General features: G+C 39.9%; 1 protein-coding gene across 1 annotated transcript; it reads left to right on the forward strand.

Annotated features, from left to right (window-relative positions):
• Positions 1 to 3,091: 3,091 nt before the first annotated feature.
• On the forward strand, positions 3,092 to 22,193 carry LOC106595673 (complement factor H). Its single transcript, XM_045687886.1, has 17 exons — positions 3,092 to 3,402; positions 5,711 to 5,890; positions 6,171 to 6,276; positions 8,829 to 8,905; positions 13,285 to 13,467; positions 14,897 to 15,082; positions 15,254 to 15,448; positions 15,751 to 15,927; positions 16,034 to 16,213; positions 16,840 to 17,031; positions 17,147 to 17,323; positions 17,550 to 17,735; positions 18,173 to 18,346; positions 18,814 to 18,987; positions 19,121 to 19,321; positions 19,597 to 19,636; positions 21,171 to 22,193. The coding sequence occupies exons 1-16, from the start codon at positions 3,333 to 3,335 to the stop codon at positions 19,614 to 19,616; spliced, it is 2,478 nt and encodes an 825-aa protein (XP_045543842.1). The 5' UTR covers positions 3,092 to 3,332; the 3' UTR covers positions 19,617 to 19,636; positions 21,171 to 22,193.
• Positions 22,194 to 22,819: the final 626 nt, after the last annotated feature.

Raw genomic sequence — 22,819 nt, forward strand, 5'->3', positions numbered from 1 at the left:
AGAGCCTTTTATTCTCTATGTCCGGTACGTCCTGGCCCAGCTCTCCGCACTCGCCCTGAAGAGCGTGTCACCAGTCTGCTGCAACCTGTGCCGGCTCCACGCATCAGGGCTCCAGTGCGCCTCCCCTGTCCGGTACATCCTGTGCCTGCTCCTCGCACTCGCCCTGAAGTGCGTGTCACCAGTCCAGAGCCTCCGGCGACGGTCCCTAGTCCAGAGCTTCGGCAACGGTCCCCAGTCCAGAGCTTCCGGCGACAGTTCACAGTCCAGAGCTTCCGGCGACGGTCCCCAGTCCAGAGCTTCCGGCGACGGTCCCCAGTCCAGAGCTTCCGGCGACGGTCCTTTGGGGGGGTACTGTCACGCCCTGACCATAGAGCCTTTTATTCTCTATGTTGGTTAGGTCAAGGTGTGACTAGGGTGGGTTATCTAGGTCGTTTTATGTCTATGTTGGCCTGGTATGGTTCCCAATCAGAGGCAGCCGTTTATCGTTGTCTCTGATTGGGGATCATATTCAGGCAGCCATTTCCTCACTGGTTTTTGTGGGATCTTGTTTTGAGTGAGTGCATGTAGCACCTCTGATGTTACGGTTAGTTGTTTGTTTTCCTTTTTGTTTTGTAAGTTTCACAAAATAAAATATGTAGAACTCAGAGCACGCTACCCCTTGGTCCGTCTCTCCACACAGCCGTGACAGCCATGAAACAGATACAGAAACAATAACGCCTGGGGAAGGAACCAAAGGGAGTGACATATATAGGGCAGGTAATCAAGGAGGTGATGGAGTCCAAGTGAGTGTCAATAAGCACTGGTACGTTTAACAATGGTGACAGGTGTGCATAATAATCAGCAGTCTGGTGACCTAGAGGCCAGAGAGGGAGAATAGGTGAAAGAGGAAGGAGGTCACATAAAGGACAACTCAGGAAGTTCAACAACTCAACATTACCCAACAGCTAAACACATGTTTTTTGACCTCTCAGTTAAACCCTCATACTGTGGTCACTTTGAGCCCAGAGGCATATTTTTTATCATAGCCCAAGGGTGGTTTATTTATTCTTCAAATGTTTCATGATTTTGTCATTTAAGTTGTTGTTAACAAATATACAGTTGAAGTCAGAAGTTTACATACACCTTAGCCAAATACATTTAAACTCAATTTTTCACAATTCCTGACATTTAATCGTAGTAAAAATTCCCTGTTATTGGCCAGTTAGCATCACCACTTTATTTGAAGTGTCACTTCCTGACCAGTAAAGGGGTTATTTGTTATTGTAGTTTGGTCAGGACGTGGCAGGGGTGTGTTTGTTTAGAGTGTTTCGGGGTTTGTTGGGCTATGTTCTATGTTAGTGTATTTCTATGTTCAGTCTAGTCTTTCTATTTCTATGTTTAGGGTTTGTTGATTGACCTTCAATTGAAGGCAGCTGTTCCTCGTTGCCTCTGATTGAAGGTCCTATGTATAGGGGTGTTTGTGGTATGGGGGTTGGTGGGTAGTTGTCTCCTGTTTTGTGTCTGTGCACCTGACAGGACTGTTTAGTGTAGTTCGTTGTTTTGTATACGTGTTTCTTTTGTTTTTTCCTTCTTTTCAATAAATAAAGAAGATGAGTATACACGTTCCAGCTGCACCTTGGTCCAATCCTTACGACGCCAGTGACATTAAGAATGTAAAATGTCAGAATAGCCAAATCTCTGACATTTAATCCTAGTACAAATTCCCTGTTTTAGGTCAGTTAGGATCACTACTTTATTTTAAGAATGTGAAATGTGAGAATAATAGTAAAGAATGATTTATTTCAGCTTTTATTTCTTTCATCACATTCCCAGTGGGTCAGAAGTTTACATACAGTATTTGGTAGCATTGCCTTTAACATTTTTTACTTGGGTCAAACGTTTCGGGTAGCCTTCCACAAGCTTGCCACAATAGGTTGGGTGAATTTTGGCCGATTCTTCCTGACAGAACTGGTGTAACTGAGTCAGGTTTTTAGGGCTCGTTGCTCACACACACTTTTTCTGTAGGATTGTGGTCAGGGCTTTGCGATATCCACTCCAATACCTTGACTTTCTTGTCCATAAGCCATTTTGCCACAACTTTGGAAGTATGCTTGGGGTCATTGTTCATGTGGAAGACCCATTTGCGACCAAGCTTTTAACTTCCTGACTGATGTCTTGAGATGTTGCTTGAATATATCCACGTCATTTTACAGTGAATTATAAGTGAACTAATCTATCTGTAAAGAATTGTTGGAAAAATTACTTGTGTCATGCACAAGTAGATGTCCTAACCGACTTGCCAAAACTATAGATTGTTGAAAAGAAATTTGTGGAGTGGTTGAAAAACGAGTTTTAATGATTCCAACCTAAGTGTATGTAAACTTCTGACTTCAACTGTACATGACTAATGTTTTGATAAGAATTGGTAATCCATGTATGTAAAATATGTTGGTTGTTTTAGGGTTAAATCAGGGCAGATTCCAGTCTGTCACTTATGTTGTCCTGAAAAGTCCCTAAAAATCATACTATACCTTATTTGAAAATGGACTTTTATCTCATAATGCCAGTAGTGTGGTTTCAAAGGTTGGGAAGCCTCAGATTAAGCCATCTATTTGGTTACTGCAAATGATCACCAGAGGTTTACACAACGAATGAACCCTTTTCGGGAATACTTTATTTATTCAGTAAAAGACAAACAAGTTAGACCCAGTTTCCACATCCAGAGACATTCATTTAAAGCATAGACGCATTGTCACAATAAAAGTATGTTTTTGATTAAGTTCACCATTTCAGATATTTCATCAACACAATACCCTTATTGAGTGCAATGGTTTCAGGTTCACCAGTAGAATAGAAAGGCTGTGTATAATCAATGCACACTGGGTTTCATCTTGTAAATAGTACACAGTGGGTTTGGCAATGGAAATATCTAGATGCCAGGAAATGTGCAATGATAAAAATTCCCAACAAAACATTGTAGTGATTCCAGTCCTAACTCCCTCCCTCAGGCTTAGTTGTTTGTCTTTCACAACATACCCTCGGTGCCTCAACCAGATATAATGTGGTCACTTGCCCTTCTCCCCCATCCCCCCCTCCTTGTCTTTCTCCATTTACAGTTATCCTCTACTGGCTCCTGCAGCCTGTGGCTCACTGCGTTACAATACAGGACACGTGTTGCCTTCTCATTTTAGTGTGCTGTGTGTTGCTGTTGAGTTGCGTGTACGGACTGTGACTTGAGAGGGCTCTGGCAAATCATTAACCGACAGGAGTTAATTTAACTACTGCAACACTGTCTGTGACCCACAACATCCAAACACTCTCGCTGGTGACAGACAATAGGTGATGAAGTCAAAATGCGATTGATAACTCTCAGCTTTGTCTTTGCACTATGGTTGTGTACACTCAGCTTTGTGAAAGGTCAAGGTAAGATATCTCTGCCTGAGTGAAATATTACAGATAGAAGAAGCTATGTGTGGTTTGTGTAATGTTCCATGTATGCATCCATGAGACAGCTTTTCAGGTTCACAGTTGTGATCATGTTGAAATCAGCTTGCTGCCGCATCTTTCTAACATTTGGAAAAAATTGTGTTTGACCAGATACCATTATATTTTTCTGTAAATTATCTTTCTGTAAATAATTTAACAACCATCTTTGGGCACGCTTATAGTGAAGGCACTCCACATGTACTGCCCTGACACAAATTACTAATGATTGGTTGAAATAAATTGATAATAAGATGATTGTTGGATCTGTTTTGTTAGACTTCAGTGAAGCCTTTGATATTATTGACCATAATCTGTTAATGAAAACTCTCGTGTTATGGCTTTACATCATCTGCCACATTATGGATTGAGACCTATCTACAGTATCTAATAGGACACAGAGGGTTTTCTCTAATGGAAGCTTCTCTAAAAGATGTCAAGTGTGGTACTCCGCAAAGCTTCCTAAGACATAGCCCTTTACTGTTTTCGACTGCAAGGCACTACAGAGGGTAGTGCGTACGGCCCAGTACATCACCGAGGCCAAGCTTCCTGCCATTCCAGACCTCTATACCAGGGGGTGTCAGAGGAAGGCCCAGAGCGGTGCGCCAAGTCTAGGTCCAAGAGGCTTCTAAACAGCTTCTACCCCCAAGCCATAAGACTCCAGAACAGCTAATCAAATGGCTACCTGGACTATTTGCATTGCCCCCCCCCCTCTATGCTGCTGCTACTCTCTATTATTATCTATGCATAGTCACTTTAATAACTCTACCTACATGTACATATTACCTCAATTACCTCGACACCCGTGCCCCCGCACATTGAGTCTGTACCGGTACCCCCTGTATAAAGCCCCGCTGTTGTTATTTACTGCTGCTCTTTAATTATTTCTTATTCTTATCTCATCCTTTTTTGTTGTTGGTATTTTCTTAAATCTGAATTGTTGGTTAAGGGCTTGTAAGTAAGCATTTCACCTGTTGTATTTGGCACACGTGACAAATACAATTTTATTTGATTTTCTATTTTTACTAATGATCTACCACTAGCCTTAAACAAAGCCTGTGTGTCTATGTACGCAGATGATTGAGCATTATACACTTCAGCACCCACAGCTTCACTGCAAGCCTAAACAAAGAGCTGTAGTCAGTTTTAGAATGGGTGGCTAGTAATAAACTAGTCCTGAACACCAAAAACCTAAACAACTAAATCATTGTATTTGGTACAAATCATTCCCTAAGTACTAGATCTTAGCTGAATCTTCTAATTAATGATGTGACTGTTGAGCAAGTAGAGGAAACTAAACTTCTTGGTGTTATCTTAGATTGTATACTGTCATCGTCAAGACATTTTATTAAATAGTTGTTAAAATGGGGAGAGGTCTGTCTGTGGTAAAAAAATATGCTCTGCATTTTTTAACACCACACTCGACCAAACAACTTCTGGAGGCTAGAGTTTTATCACATCTTGACTATTATCTGGTTATAAGGTCAGGTGCTCCAAAGAAGGACAGAGGAAAGTTGCAGCTGGTCCAGAACAGAGCAGCGCACCCTGCCCTTCACAGTACACAGAGGGCTAATTTCAACAATACGCATACCAGTCTCTCTTGGCTCAAAGTAGAGGAGAACATTCTGTATAATCAACTAACATACAGTTCTGACAGATATACTTACCCCACCAGACAAGTCACCACGGGTCTCTTCACAGTTCCCAAATCCAAAATAAATGTAAGTCAACGCATATATAGAGCCATGGTAACATGGAGCTCTTCCATCTCAAATTACTCAAGCAAACAGCAAAATTAGCTTAAAAAAACAAATGAAACGTCACCTCACGTCACCGCGCCTCTCCCCTATCTGACATAAATAACTTGTATGTATATGTAGTACTGATATAATGCATGCAAGTGTCTCTCTGTGTCCTCATGCTTTGTCACTACAGGACTTGTTTATATTATTCTTATTTTAAATGTATGTAGTTCAGACCTTGAGCTGTTCTTGTCAATTCATGTTCTGTATTATGTCAGGTTTAGTTTTGTGTGGACCCAGAAAGAGTAGCTGCTGCATTAGCAACAGCTGATGGAGATCCTAATAAATAAATAAAGTAAATAAATAATATTAAAATATTTGATAGATATGATGGGTTTTAAGCATCACCCTTGACATTGCATATTTTGAGATGTTTTAATAAGCCTGAGTCTATTGTGCATTCTATTGATGTGTTATTTATGCCTGTACCTCTGTGTACCTCACAGATTGTCTCCGAAATAATGTTTTACGGATTGCGGAAACTAAAAACGTGGACATTTCCAAGCTAGATGACACTGAAATTGACAAAACAGTGAGGTTACCCTGCGCTATTGGCTACGTAGGTTTCGTTAGACTCAAATGCACCAATAACGGATGGATTAAAGATGGTGGTCGAAAATGTGAACGTAAGTCTTATGCCCATCCCTTCGCTTGTTTAAACTGAGCTTTAGAATGACTTATGATGTGCATTGCATTTGACAAATTACCTTTTAAAGTTCATTCTGATTACAAAATTATCATTTACCGTATGTGAAATTCCATATTGCAGATCATGAATTGTGAATTATACTATACACACAAAATAAAAGAATAGAGGAGCATGTAGATGTTGGACCAATGTGGTTTTGTTGAATGTCCTTTGGGCTAAAATCAGCCTTTGGGCAAAATATCTGTTATTGTTTGCAGCTAAGTCATGTGGACATCCAGGAGACACACCAAATGGAGACTTCCATCTTTCGATTTTGGACGATTTTGTCTTTGGAGCTCAAGTTCTGTATGAATGCAGAAAAGGGTAGGGAATTTTCTGTTGCTGACTGTTACATGCTAAATCTTTTCCCTTTGAAGGTAATCTGCTGCTCATGCTACTACTGCCGCTACTACTACTACTGCTACTACTACATCTACTACTACTACTTCTACTGCTACTACTACTACTACTACTACTGCCGCTACTACTACTACTGCTACTACTACTACACCTACTACTACTACTACTACTGCCGCTACTACTACTGCTGGTACTACTACTGCTAAATCAACTACAACTACTGCTACTACTACTACTAAATATACTACTTCTACTACTACTACTACTGCTACTACTACTACTACATCTACTACTACTATTACTACTGCCGCTACTACTACTGCTGCTACTACTACTGCTAAATCTACTACTGCTACTACAACTACTGCTACTACTACTACTGCTACTACTGCTACTACTACTACTAAATATACTACTTCTACTACTACCACTGGTAAATCTACTACTGCTACTACAACTACTGCTACTACCACTGCTGCTGCTACTGCTACTTCTACCACTACTACTGCTGCTACTACTACTGCCGCTACTACTGTTACTACTACTACTACTACATCTACTACTGCTACTACTACCGCTGCTACTACTACTACTACTACTACTCCTACTGCTACTGCTGCTACTGCTGCTACTACTACTGCTACTACTACTACTGCTACTACTACTGCTACTAATAGATCTACTACTGCAACTACTGCTGCTGCTACTACTACTGCTACTACTACTACTAAATATACTACTTCTACTACTGCTGCTACTACTACTGCTACTATTACTGCTGCTACTACTACTACTACTACTAAATCTACTACTGCTACTACAACTACTGCTGCTACTACTGCTGCTGCTACTGCGAACACTACTACTACTGCTGCTACTACTGCTGTTACTACTACTACTACTAAATCTACTACTACAACAACTACTGCTACTACTACCGCTGCTGCTACTACTACCACTGCTGCTACTGCTACTACTAAATATACTACTACTTCTACTACTACTACTGCTACTACTGCTACTACAACTACTACTACCGCTACTGCCTGCTTCTAAATCTGCTACTACTGCTACTACTACTGCTACTACTACTGCTACTACTACAGCTACTACTACAGCTACTGCTACTACTGCTGCTACTACTACTACTACTACTACTACAACTACTGCTACTACTACAACTACTGCTACTACTACTGCTGCTACTACTGCTACTATTAATGCTGCTACTGCTACTACTACTATTACTACTGCTGCTACTAATATTGCTACTATTAATACTGCTACTACTGCTGCTACTACTATTACTACTGCTGCTACTATTACTACTACTGCTACTACTATTGCTACTGCTGCTACTACTATTACTACTGCTGCTGCTGCTACTACTACTGATGCTACTATTACTACTGCTGCTGCTACTACTATTACTTCTGCTGCTACTACTATTACTGCTGCTGCTACTACTATTACTGCTGCTGCTACTACTATTACTACTGCTGCTACTATTACTACTGCTGCTGCTAGTACTATTACTACTGCTGCTACTACTATTACTACTGCTGCTACTATTACTACTGCTGCTGCTACTACTATTACTACTGCTGCTGCTACTATTACTGCTACTATTACTACTGCTGCTGCTAGTACTATTACTACTGCTGCTACTATTACTACTGCTGCTGCTACTACTGCTGCTGCTACTACTATTACTACTGCTGCTGCTACTATTACTATTGCTGCTACTATTACTACTGCTGCTGCTACTACTATTACTACTGCTGCTACTATTACTACTGCTGCTGCTACTACTATTACTACTACTGCTGCTATTACTACGACTGCTGCTGCTACTATTACTACTGCTGCTGCTAGTACTATTACTGCTGCTGCTACTACTATTACTACTGCTGCTGCTACTACTATTACTACTGCTGCTACTACTATTACTATTGCTGCTACTATTACTACTGCTGCTGCTAGTACTATTACTACTGCTGCTATTATTACTATTACTACTGCTGCTACTATTACTACTGCTGCTGCTACTACTATTACTACTGCTGCTACTACTATTACTACTGCTGCTACTACTATTACTGCTGCTGCTACTACTATTACTACTGCTGCTACTACTACTACTACTACTACTACTACTACTATTACTACTGCTGCTGTTACTACTAATGCTGCTGCTGCTACTATTACTACTGCTGCTGCTACTACTATTGCTGCTTCTACTATTACTACTGCTGCTACTATTACTACTGCTGCTGCTACTACTATTACTACTGCTGCTACTACTATTACTACTGCTGCTACTAATATTGCTACTATTAATGCTGCTACTACTGCTGCTACTACTATTACTACTGCTGCTACTAATATTGCTACTATTAATGCTGCTACTACTGCTGCTACTACTGTTTACTACTGCTGCTACTACTGCTGCTGCTACTATTACTACTGCTGCTACTAATATCAAATGCCTGTTCTCCAACTTGTCTCCATCTCAGTTACCAAATGGTGACCAGGTCCAGACATCGGACCTGCGTGGAACAAGGCTGGGACAGCGCACTCCCTATATGTGAAGGTAAGAAGTGATATATTCTGTCAAAAACATAGACTCACCCTACATTGTATAACAGACTATACTTTTTATCTTGTATTAAGATAATGTAATCAAAATGACTTGTTTTCAGTTGATTAAGCTTACCCAGATGTCTTCCCAACACAAAGTATCTTTTAATATCTTATATATATCTTATAATATTGCTTAATTTAACCAACAAAACAAAGCCAGAATATCTTGTTACAAGACAAATTATTGTTAAGCATTTTCTGGGTAAGAAAAAAATGTGCAGTGTACTGAAATCTACAAAATCATTGATTCCACTGCCAGTGGCTGGATCCTATATGCTAGTTACAGTGGCTTGCAAAAGTATTCACCCCCCTTGGCATTTAATATATTTTTTTGCCTTACATCCTGGAATTAAAATGGATTTTGGGGGGGTTTGTATCATTTGATTTACACAACATGCCTACCACTTTGAAGATGCATGTCACGTCCTGAGTTGTTATTTTCTATGGTAGAGTAGGTCAGGGAGTGACAGGGGGTGTTTGTCTGTTTTTGTATTTCTATGTTCAGTTTCTAGTTTTGTATTTCTGTGTTGGTGTTGTTTGGGTTGATCTCCAATTGGAGGCAGCTGATCCTCGTTAACTCTAATTGGAGGTCATATTTAAGTTGATGTTTGTCCCACCTGTTTTTGTGGGTGATTATATTTTGAGTAGTGTGTTTTCTCTCTGTGTCACGGTTTGTTGTTTTTCTAGTATTTGGTGTATTGCAACGTTTCACTATAAATAAAAAGATGTGGAACTACAACCAGGCTGCGCATTGGTCCTATCACCCACCAAAAAAAGGACCAAGCAGCGTGGTGGGGATCAGCTGGAGGAATGGACTTGGGAGGACATTTTGGATGGAAAAGGACCTTGGAGGCAGGCTGGGGAGTATCGACGCCCGAAGGAGGAAATTGAAGAAGCAAAGAGGGAGCGACGATACTACGAGGAGCTATATCCACCAATAGGCAAGGCGGAGAGGCAACCCCAAAATATTTTTTGGGGGGGGCACATGGGGAGTTTGGCGATGTCAGGGGGGAGACCTGATCTAACTTCCCGTGCGTATCGGTGAGAGCTGTGGAGCAGACAGGAGCCAGTCAGGGAGTCAAGCACGGAGCTCAACGCTAGATTCCGAAGAGAGGTACTGGTAGAAAGAGCACTACGGAGCGGGCGTGCTGAGGAGCAAGTGGATGAACGAGCAATGGGTTATGGTGTGATGCGCAATATATCACCCATACGCATTCACAGCCCGGTGTGCTCGGTGCCAGCTCCTCACCGGTGTAGGGCGAGGATGGTCATTCAGCCAGAAAGGAGTAGGCCTGCTCAACATGCCCGGTCTCCAGTTCGCCTCCATAGCCCGGTACGTCCTGTTCCTACTCCCTGCACTCGTCCTCAGGTGCGTGTTACCAGTCTGGTGCCACCTAAGCCAGTTCCACGCATCAGACCTCCAGTGCATATGCCCAGTTCAGTGTTCTGTTCCTGCTCCCTGCATTCGTCCTGATGTGCGTGTTACCAGTCAGGCGCCGTGTTACCAGTCAGGCGCCACCTAAGCCAGTTCCACGCATCCGACCTCCAGTGCGCATGCCCAGTCCGGGGTGTCCTGTTCCTGCTCCCCGCACTCGCCCTGCGGTGCGTGTTACTAGTCTGGCGCCTCCTATTCCAGCCCCACACATCAAGCCTCCAGTGCGCATCCCCAGTCCGGAGCCTCCAGCGACGCTCCTCAGCCCGGAGCCTCCAGCGACGCTCCTCAGCCCGGAGCCTCCAGCGGCGCTCCTCAGCCCGGAGCCTCCAGCGGCGGTCCGCAGCCCGGAGCCTTCAGCGGCGGCCTGCAACCCAGAGCCTCCAGCAATGATCTACAGTCCGGTTCTTTCGATGACGATCCACAGTCAGGTGGTAAAGAAGCAGAGGGATCAGTGGGTGGAGTGGAGGTTATGCCCCAAACCCGAGCCGCCTCCGTGGGGGGGTTTGTTTTTTTTAGTTTTTTTAGTGTGGGGGGGGTACTGTCACGTCCTGACCATAGTAAGTTGTTATTTTCTATGGTAGAGTAGGTCAGGGTGTGTTAGGGGGTGTTTGTCTGTTTTTGTATTTCTATGTTCAGTTTCTAGTTTTGTATTTCTATGTTGGTGTTTGGGTTGATCTCCAATTGGAGGCAGCTGATCCTCGTTACCTCTAATTGGAGGTCATATTTAAGTTGATGTTTGTCCCACCTGTTTTTGTGGGTGATTATATTTTGAGTAGTGTGTTTTCTCTCTGCGTCATGGTTTGTTGTTTTTGTGTTTCAAGTATTAGTGTATTGCATTTCAGTTTCACGTTAAATAAAATATGTGGAACTACGAACGCACTGCATTTTGGTCCGATCCTTCAGACAGCCGTGACAATGCAAAATATGTTTTATTGTGAAACAAACAAGAAAAAGACAAAAAACTGAGAAATTACATCTTAATTGTTATCACATGGCTGATATAAATATTATGCATGCCAGTCTCTCTTGGCTAAGAGTTGAGACTGACTGCATCACTTCTTCTTTTTATAAAAAACAATGTGTTGAAAATCCCAAATTGTTTGCATAGTAAACTACACACTTATGCCACCAGGGCTCTTGTCATAGTCCCCAAATCCAGAACAAATTCAAGAAAACGTACAGTATTATAGAGCCCTTATTGCATAGAACTTCCTTCCATCTCATATTGCTCAAATAAAGAGCAAACCTGGTTTCAAAAAACAGATAAAGCAACACCTCGTAGCCCAACACCTCTCCCCTACTTGACCTAGATAGTTTGAGTGAATGCAGTGATGTGTAGGCTGTGTGCCTTTTAAAAATGTATGTAGTTCTGTCCTTGAGCTGTTCTTGTCCAATGATGTAATGTATTATGTTTTGTGTGGACCCCAGGAAGAGCAGCGACTGCTTTTGCAACAGCTAATGGGGATCCTAATAACGTACCAAATACCATCCATCATTCCTTCAATTCTGACCAGTTTCCCAGTCCCTGCCGATGGAAAAACATCCCCGACAGCATGATGCTGCCACCACCCTGCTTCACTGTGGGGATAGTGTTCTCGGGGTGATGAGAGGTGTTGGGTTTGCACCAGACATAGCATTTTCCTTGATGGTCAAAAAGCTACATTTGTGTCTCATCTGATCAGAGTACCTTCTTCCATATGTTTGGGGAGTTGCCCACATGCCTTTTGGCAAACACCAAACGCGTTTGCTTATTTTTTTCTTTAAGCAATGGCTATTTTCTGGCCACTCTTCCGTATAGCCAAGCTCTGTGGAGTTTACAGCTTAAAATGGTCCTATGGACATATACTCCAATCTCCGCTGTGGAGCTTTGCAGCTCCTTAAGGGTTATCTTTGGTCTCTTTGCCTTTGATTAATGCCCTCCTTGCCTGGTCTGTGAGTTTTGATGGGCAGCCTTCTCTTGGCAAGTTTATTGAGGTGCCATATTCTTAAAAAAAAAAAAAAAGATTTAATGGTGCTCCGTGGGATGTTCAAAGTTTCTGATATTTTTTTTATAACCCAACCCTGATCTGTACTTCTCCACAACTTTGTCCCTGACCTGTTTGGAGAGCTCCATGGTCTTCATGGTGCCGCTAGCTTGGTGGTGCTTAGTTGTGTTGCAGACTCTGGGCCTTTCAGAACTGTCACAACTTCCGCCGAAGTCGGTCCCTCTCCTTGTTTGGGGGGCGTTCGGCGGTCGACGTCACTGGCCTTCTAGCCATCACCGATCCACTTTTCATTTTCCATTTGTTTTGTCTTTGTCTTACACACCTGGTTTCAATTCCCCAATTACTTGTTCATTATTTAACCCTCTGTTCCCCCATGTTTGTTTGTGAGTAATTGTTTTGTATGTAGTACGGTCAGTTATTGTGGGCTCATTTTGTTGTATTGTATTTAGTCTTTTTTTGAGTAAATTACGCTTATTACTCTATTCTGCTGTCCTGAGCCTGACTCTCTACACCAGCTACACACAGGCCGATTTCAAGAACAGGTGTTCTTGAAATCGGAGATCATGTGAGATCATGTGACAGATCATGTGACACAGATTGCACACAGGTGGACTTTATTTAACTAACTGTGTGACTTCTGAAGGTAATTGGTTGCACCAGATCTTATTTAGGGGCTTCATATGCACGCACCACTTCTCCGTTTTTTATTTTTTAGAATTTTTTGAAACATGTAATTATTTTCATTTCACCTCACCAATTTTAACTATTTTGTGTATGTCCATTACATGAAATCCCATAAAAAATCAATTTAAATTACGGGTTGTAATGCAACAAAATAGGAGAAACGCCAAGGGGGATGAATACTTTTGCAAGGCACTATGTATTTTCCATGTGGTGTGTTTTTCACAGCATTGAAATGCCCAGTGATTCAAGCCAATGACAACGTTGTGGTCATCGGAAACAGTGAGGATGCAACCTATGGAAATGTGATCCAGTTTGAGTGCCAATCAAATCGCATGGTACTCAAAGGATCGTCTGAGATGGACTGCAACGACAAAGGAGAATGGAGCAGCACAGTCCCAACATGTGAAGGTAAACTGTAGCTACTGTATGTAAAGATACACTATATATACAACAGTAAGTGGACACCCCTTCAAATTAGTGGATTATTTCAGCCACACCAGATGCTGACGTGTATAAAATAGATCACACCGCCATGCAATCTCCATAGTTACACATTGCCAGTAGAATGGCTTTACTGAAGAGCTCAGTGACTTTCAACATGGCACCGTCATAGATTGCCTCCAACAGGTCAGTTGGTCAAATTTCTGCCCCGCTAAAGCTCAACTGTAAGTGCTTTTATTGTGAAGTGGTCCTCAGTTGCAACACTCACTACCGAGTTCCAAACTGCCTCTGTAAGCAACGTCAGCACAAGAACTGTTCATCGGCAGCTTCATGAAATGGGTTTCCATGTCCAAGCAGCCGCACACAAGCCTAAGATCACCATGCACAATGCCAAGCGTCGGCTGGAGTGGTGTAAAACTCATCACCATTGGACTCTGGAGCAGTGGAAACGGTTCTCTGGAGTGATTAATCCCGCTTCACCATCTGGCAGTCCGAAAGACAAATCTGGGTTTGGTGGATGCCAGGAGAACACTATCTGCCCCAATGCATAGTGCAAACGGTAAAGTTTGGTGTAGGAGGAATAATGGTCTGGAGCTGTTTTTCATGGTTTGGGCCCCTTAGTTCCAGTGAAGAGAAATCTTAACGCTACTGCATACAATGACATTCTAGACAATTCTGTACTTCCAACTTGGTGGCAACATTTTGGGGAAGGCCCTTTCCTGTTTCAGCATGACAATGCCCCCCTTGGACAAAGTGAGGTACATATAGAAATGGTTTGTTGAGATCGGCGTGGAAGAACTTGACTGGCCTGCACAGAGCCCTGACCTCAACACAATCAAACACCTTTGGGATGAATTGGAATGCCGACTGCGAGCCAGGCCTAATCGCCCAACAAAGTGCTCGACCTCTCTAATGCTCTTGTGGCTGAATGGAATCAAGTCCCCGCAGCAATGTTCCAACATCTAGTGGAAAGCCTTCCCAGAAGAGTGGAGGCTATTATAGCAGCAAAGGGGGGACCATCTCCATATTAATGCCCATGATTTTGGAATGAGATGTTGGACGAGCAGGTGTCCACATACTGTAGTGTACACCACCAGGCACTATGACATCGTCATACACAACAGAGCAACGTCCCACTAGCATACAATACAAAATCACAACGATCCCATATTGGAGAAGAGTTAATAATGACCATATAGAATGATCAGTGATTATATGTAGTGTTTTTAAAAATCCAGATTTGAATGACGGTCATCAACTCAAAAGAGTAATATTAAAATGAATCCCTCACAATGATTGTATCATATTCCATTCAACAACTCGTACTGTCACACATTGTTGTTTCTGATCATGATGACCAATCATCTGTTTAATGCTGTGTTTATTCAATTCACAGTGATTAAATGTTACGCACCAGACATAGCTAATGGTGCAGTGATCGGGCCCCCTAAGGACAATTACAATGAAGATGACATACTGAGATACAACTGTAATACGAAGTATGTTAAGTCTCAAGGAAGAGCCCCTCAGTGCACTAAAATGGGCAACAAAGCCACATGGAGTCCAACACCAGAGTGTGAAGGTAAGAATCTGATCATCTCAGGAATCAAGTGAATGCAACTTGACATTTTAAGTCTGCTTGGTAACTCATGTTTTAAATGAACTTTAAGTTCATTTTTTTAAATCATTTGTTAACATATTATAGTAAGCTACTAACAGAACGTTTGTCTATGTTATTGTCTCCAAAATGCAGAAGTGAAATGTAAATTATCATTACCACCAACAAGAGGAACCAGTTATACACCTGCTGGCAGAAATCTGTTCTTGCCTCATGAAAGGGTGACGGTGACCTGTACCTCAGGATTCTGGATCTTTTTCTCACATCTGACTGAAGATACAATACAATGCAAAGAGGATGGAAAGTGGTCATCTTCTACAGATTGTGAACGTATGTTCATACTGGAGAGTACATTGTAGTATGATATATTCAGTGTATTACATATTATTTTATTTTTTAATTTAACTAGGCAAGTCAGTTAAGAACAACTTCTTATTTTCAATGATGGCCTAGGAACAGTGGGTTACCTGCCTTGTTCTGGGCAGAACGACAGATTTTTACCTTGTCAGCTTGGGGATTTGACCTTGCAACCTTCCAGTTACAAGTCCAACGCTCTAACCACTAGGCTATGTGCCACCCCATTACTGTACTGGTATGATTCATGCTAACACTAAACATCTCTATCATTGTAGTGATAACCTGTGGTGAACCACGTGACCCTCTTGTGAGTTCTCCCAACCGCTGGCAGCGGGGTCAATTGAGAGGAACTCAGCGTTACAACTGTAGAACCGGATTTAAAATCACAAATGCCCAGGGTGTTGCCACATGCACAAGTGATGGCTCCTGGACTCCAGACCCACTCTGTGAAGGTGCAGTTTATTAAAGGAAGCCATCTTTGAATATCACTGTGGTTTGATTACCTTGTGCTCCGATGTTAGTTTGGACTGCATCAGAATTACATTGTTTGTCTTTCAGAGATAACATGTGACAAGCCAGATATCCTAAATGCTGTGATTAAAGACCCTAAAACAAGATACAAAATCAATGATCCGCTCACTTATGAGTGTAAGATGAATTATGAACTATTGGACAGTAATGCCAGACCTACTGCTACCTGTACAACAAATGGCTGGACCCAGACACATGGCTGTAAAGGTAGGCTGACATTTCAATTTCAATCATCTAAAACTCTGAGGATGTGAGTGAAGACACTGATCCAGAGGGTTTAAGGCTACTGGAAAGATCAAGCATCAGATTTTAGCCTATTGTTTTATTCCCTATTTGATGATTTGGTGTGGAATTGGTAATGGCATGAACGTTCACTCACTTTGCTCTGATTTGGTTTTCCAGATATTGCTCTGTTCAGTGCTTTTACCAAACTGACAGCTTGGCCAAAATGTCATGATATGGTAATGCTTTATAGAACAGGTCCTCTAAGTGCACTGTTAACTGAACGATGTGTCACAATGCATTCTGTAATGTTTCATGCCATTGTTTCCCCCACAAATAAAGGGGGTATGCATCATATTGACGGTATAAGGAGGTACAGACAGGTGAATCAATGTGTGTTACTGTACTGGTATGATTCATGCTAACACTAAACATCTCTATCATTGTAGTGATAACATGTGGTGAACCACGTGACCCTCTTGTGAGTTCTCCCTACCGCTGGCAGCGGGGTCAATTGGGAGGAACTCAGCATTACAGCTGTAGAACTGGATTTAAAACCATGAATGTGTCACATTGTGTTCTATAATGTTTCATGTCCTTGTTTCCCCCAGAAATAGAGGGAGCATGTATCAACCCACCTGTGATGAATGGATTCATAGTTCAGTCAAATGAGAGGAATGTTGATCCCAGGAAAAGGAAGATATACTATTCCTGCAATGTAGGGTTCAAACCCTCTACCGGGGGTTGGTGGGGTGAAGCCACATGTACTGAGGGAACATGGTCTGGAATATTAGAGTGTATTGGTAAGAAAACAGATCCTCTAGATATTACCTCTTTGCAAAGTAGATCAAGAACAGTAGAATGCATTTCCTTCGCTAGATTGGTCTGAAACTCAATCTCAATATTCTTTCTCTCTAGATCAATCACAATGTGGCAGAATCCCTGTCATTCCCAACACAAAAAAGGTACTTCACAGTGAAGTCTATAACAATAAACAAACTGTTACAATTGATTGCAAAGTTGGATACACATCTGAAAAGAAGACTGTAACATGTAATGATGGAGAATGGCAAACACCGTTACCAGCTTGTAAACGTGAGTAGTTGTTAATAGTTTTGTGCATTTGAAAAAATCACTTAATTTTAATTGTATGCAGTGGCCAGTCATCCTTCAATGTATGTTTACTATATGTTTGAATAGTTTGGAGAAAAGGCCCCAGAAGCCCATATGATATTATGTAATTACATAGGTAGTAGTTCTGTGTATGTACTGTGTGTATGTTTTCTACACAATCTTTCATCAATATTTTCTTCTCTTGAAGCGCAAGGCGTTATATGTGATCCTCCACCTAAAGTTGAAAATGCAATTGTTAAAATCCCCTATCAAAATAAATATATAGAGGGATTTGAAGTGAATTATGAATGTCGCAAGTCCTTTGAAATAGAGGGACTTAAAAAACTTACTTGTGAAAATGGGAATTGGAAAACTCCACCACCAACATGCAAACGTAAGTATTGATAACTGTTTGAAACTGATGCAGTAATTCAGTATAGAGTTACTCTACTATGAACAGCACCTATTCAAACAGGAAAAAAATTATATTTAAATGTTCATTGAGATAAAGTTCCTTATCATATAACACCCTTTTTCTCCCCTCACACAATCAGGAATCCTTGTTTAGGCTTTGCTTGGTATTACAGAAATATCAATCTCTGATTTATAGTTTGCTGTTTTTTGCTACAATGCAATATAGTGCAGTATTCCTAGATATGATCATGGATGAGTTTCAGTGCATATTTACAGTATATATCACAAATTACCCCAGTTAAATTCTCTGAATATGCTGTACATTGGCTATTGACTATGGTTCTAACCATACATCTGTTCACTGCCACTTTTGTGTCTCTGGTACTTAATTGTAATTTGGTAGTTCTTCACCTACAGAGTTCTGTGGTAAGCCTGAGGGCACAGGGAAAAACATTCTGATTCTTGACCAAGTGCAAGAGAGATACGAAAATAGGAACCAAATAGATTATACATGCATTAGCCCATACAAAGGCCCTGGAGGAAAAGCAACTTGCAAGAATGGAGAATGGCACATGCCAGTTGAATGTAAAGGTAAGTCTTAAGTCTACGGTACTGTATTATCATGGTACTATATTATCCTAGTACTGTATTATGTTAATGAATCATGGTATAGTATTATCATGGTATTGTACAATCATGGTACTGTACTATATTATCATGGTGCTGTATTATCATGGTAGTGTATTATCATTGTACAGTAGTGTATTATAATATCATGGTATTGTACTGTATTATCATTGTACGGTACTGTATTATCATGGTACTATATTATGTTACTGAATCATGGTACTGTATTATCATGGTATTGTATTATCATGCTACTGTATCATGGTACTGTGTTAACATGGCACTATCATGATTATGCTACTGTATTATCATGGTATTGTATTATCCTGGTACTGTATTTTCATGGTATTGTATTATCCTGGTACTGTATCATTGTAATGTATTTTCATGGTATTATATTATGATTTCTATCTATTCCCTATTTAATCTAGCAAGCTGTCCTGATCCCCCTATCATTGAAAATGGAGATTACACCAAGGAAAAGAGAGATTATGAAGATGTTATTACAGAGGTGTACTACCAATGCAGCAGACAGTATACACTGAGTTTCAAAGGCAGCATCAGATGTCAGAATGGAATATGGCCGAGCCCTCCAAAGTGTTTACGTAAGTACATTATTTTCAACTGGTCTGAAAATGGTGTCATATCTACATGTCAAGTGTATGTGAGTATATAAATGTATGAATATGTACTGTACACTAAGGGAATAAAATAATTACTGGGTTTCATTTCCATCAGGACCTTGTGAGATTTCCACTTTTGATGCAGAGTACCATCTAAAGAATTTACTCAATAAAGATAATATTGTGCACGGTAAAAGAAAGACTCTTCAGTGCAAAGAGGGATATTACCATAAATCCAGATATCCATGGAATATAGTAGAAATTGAGGTGAAGTGTGATGATGGAGAGATGCAGTATGAAGACCACAAACCTATATGTAAGTTCATGTCATGTAAAGGAACACCCATCAGTGTAAGATAGTCATTCTCTCAACATTAGCAGGTTAACATCATCTAATATATGGAATACATAAGTCCAGAATGCCCTGCGAGCTATCGACTGTAGATTAATACAATAGAAATGGATAGTATTTTCTCATTTTTATTGAAACCTTTTATGAAAATCAATCAACCTGTTTGATAATATTCAATGAGGCCACAATGTGTAACCTTCTGACTGTATAAACAAAATCATTTGTTCTTTGCTTTTTAGGTAGCCATCTTTATTCATAGGTAGATGATGAACATAATGGGTGAGTAAAATTAACAAGGAGAATGGCATGTCTTATAATCACACAAACCTGTAGACAGAGTGAAGGCAGAGCAAGTTCCAGAAGTCAATTATTATAAACAGTATTGTAAACAGTACTATAAACAGTACTATAAACAGCACTATAAACAGTACTATAAACAGCGTGATAAACAGTTCTATAAACAGTACGATGAACAGTTCTATAAACAGTATTATAAACAACACTATAAACAACACTATAAACAGTGTGATAAACAGTGTGATAAACAGTATTATACACAGTATTATAAACAGTACTGTAAACAGCATTATAAACAGCACTATAAACAGTACTATAAACAGTACTATAAACAGTGTGATAAACAGTTCTATAAACAGTACGATGAACAGTGTGATAAACAGTATTATAAACAACACTATAAACACTATAAACAGTACTATAAACAGTGTGATAAACAGTGTGATAAACAGTGTGATAAACAGTGTGATAAACAGTATTATAAACAGTATTGTAAACAGTAATATAAACAGTAATATAAACAGCAATATAAACAGTATTACAAACAGTATTACAAACAGTGTGATAAACAGTGTGATAAATAGTGTTATAAACAGTATGATAAATAGTATTATAAACAGTATGATAAACAGTCTGATAAATAGTATTATAAACAGTATGATAAACAGTACTATGAATAGTGTGATGAATAGTGTTATAAACGGTATTATAAACAGTGTGATAAACAGTTGTATAAACAGTACTATAAACAGTATTATAAACAACACTTTAAACAACGCTATAAACAGTGTTTTAAACAGTACTGTAAACAGTAGTGCAAACAGTATTAAAAACAGTACTGTAAACAGCAATACAAACAGCAATACAAACAGTATTACAAACAGTATTACAAACAGTATTACAAACAGTATTACAAACAGTATTACAAACAGTGTGATAAACAGTGTGATAAACAGTACAATAAACAGTACAATAAACAGTACAATAAACAGTATTGTAAATAGTATTATAAACAGTGTGATAAACAGTATTAGAAACAGTTATGAACAGTATAATTAACACTTACAAAAAGTATAATAAACAGTAGTATAAACAGTGTTATTAACAGTACTATAATCAGTATTATAATCAATATTATGAACAGTATGTGATGGCTTATCAGTGAAGCATAACAGAAACATGTTGGAGTATCACATCAAGCAGGAGTAATTTCTCTAATCATTAACACACAGTGAAAGGTCACATGGTTAAACACTGTCTACTCTCCTCTATAGTAGGAGTGATCAGCAGTATTACTCCACAGACTCTGATCTATAGTAGTAGTGATCAGCAGTATTAATCCACAGACTCTGATCCATAGTAGTAGTGATCAGCAGTATTACTGCACAGACTCTGATCCATAGTAGTAGTGATCAGCAGTATTAATCCACAGACTCTGATCTGTAGTAGTAGTGATCAGCAGTATTACTCCACAGACTGATCTATAGTATCCTGCCATGTGATTTAATTCCTACAGATATCCTACAGAGTCATGATGTTCCCTCCGTCAAATGCAAGAATCCTTACAAAGCCGCCTTTATATGCAAGGAGAAGATCTATTTGATTTTGTGGTTTCTTTGTCGCTTGTTTAATTTAGGTTTAGAAAAAATGTGAGCCATCCAGTAATGGAATACATGTAGTGTCTTTTTCAACATTTGACATTGTATCACCGTTGTAACAAAATAACAGTATCTTCCAAATCATATCAGTCTCAGCTTCACTATAATAACAGTACAGCTATCTAAAGCTAGACTAAAATGGTACATTTGTTATATTAGTACAAAGAGATGTGATTGTGTGAACATCCTATCAAGTTTATAAATTGCCTGGCTGGGCTGATGAGACAGTGGATTGCGCAGTCAGATAGAACAAGAATTAGGCATTTTAACATCATAGATTTAGCCAGGTGGTAGCTTGTGGAATAGACACTGACTGGAATGCAGTTTTAACCAATCATTATTCAGGATTAGACCAACACGCTGTATAATGTGTAAATATCCTCCTGTATCTTCCAGCTGTGTGATTCATTATCTGAAGGTTTAATATAAATGAACAACTGATGTTATGATTGTGATTGACCTCATCAAGGAAGACAATAAAGTTGTGGAAAAGAGATGACACGTTGTCTCCATGAGTCTTTACAAGGCTATAGTACAACAGAATAAGATGATTTACCAATGTTATCCTAACAAATACACATTAAAGCTGACTGAAGCTATTTCTCAGATCAGTATCACTGTTGTCATTGATCGTTCTTGTAAATCAGTTTTGTCTCTTATCATCCACCTATAGCTACTTTCTCAGGTGAACAGTAGATCTTCTCTCGTGTCTCAGGACAGCATAAGTAATGCCTCAGTTGGTCATGTTTTTTTATGTATTTGCTTTACTTCTTGCCTCTGCTGATCTCAGCTTACTGGACGTGATGGCAACTGTCTTGTTGGACAAACGTATCCATGCATAATTGATTGTACAACATTAAATAAAGTCTCTCTGGTTCTCATTTACTAAGTTACTCTTTAGTTCATCTGGGAATTTTATCATCAAGTATTTTTTACAATATTGAAGCAGCCAGACAATATCTATTAAAATGTCCCTGAGGTGTTCCTTGCCATTTATTCCTGAACATTAAGGCAGGAATATTGACCTCCAATTATTATATGCAAGATAACGTTTAATGTAATGTTATGAATGTTTTGTTTAGTTGATAGGCTAATATTGGACAAACCCTGGCATGCTCCCAAGGTGTAGCAATTTGTTTTGGCCCTCCCCTGTTGCCCCTGGAAAACATGGCTTTATTGGAAACAGTGATATTGGCTTACTGCAACAAACAAAGCCATAACCATAGACAGTTAACCAGATTTATGTAAGGCTTATGTAAGTACAGTATTTGAATCTTTTGTGATTCAATAATTCTGGTACAAATGTTTCAATGGGGCCTATCAGCATTAAACTATTTGATAACTGTAGCCCTCAATGTCTTTCTATCGCTAAACCTACAGTGCACATCAAAAAATCGTAGATACAGTATGCCTCGATATTGTAGATAAAACAATATTTGCAAAAATAATGGAAGACCAAGTATAGTATAGTATAATATAGTATATTATAATATAGTATAGTAGACCA

This window comes from Salmo salar, chromosome ssa10 (assembly GCF_905237065.1).
Source record: "Salmo salar chromosome ssa10, Ssal_v3.1, whole genome shotgun sequence".
NCBI lineage: Eukaryota > Metazoa > Chordata > Actinopteri > Salmoniformes > Salmonidae > Salmo > Salmo salar.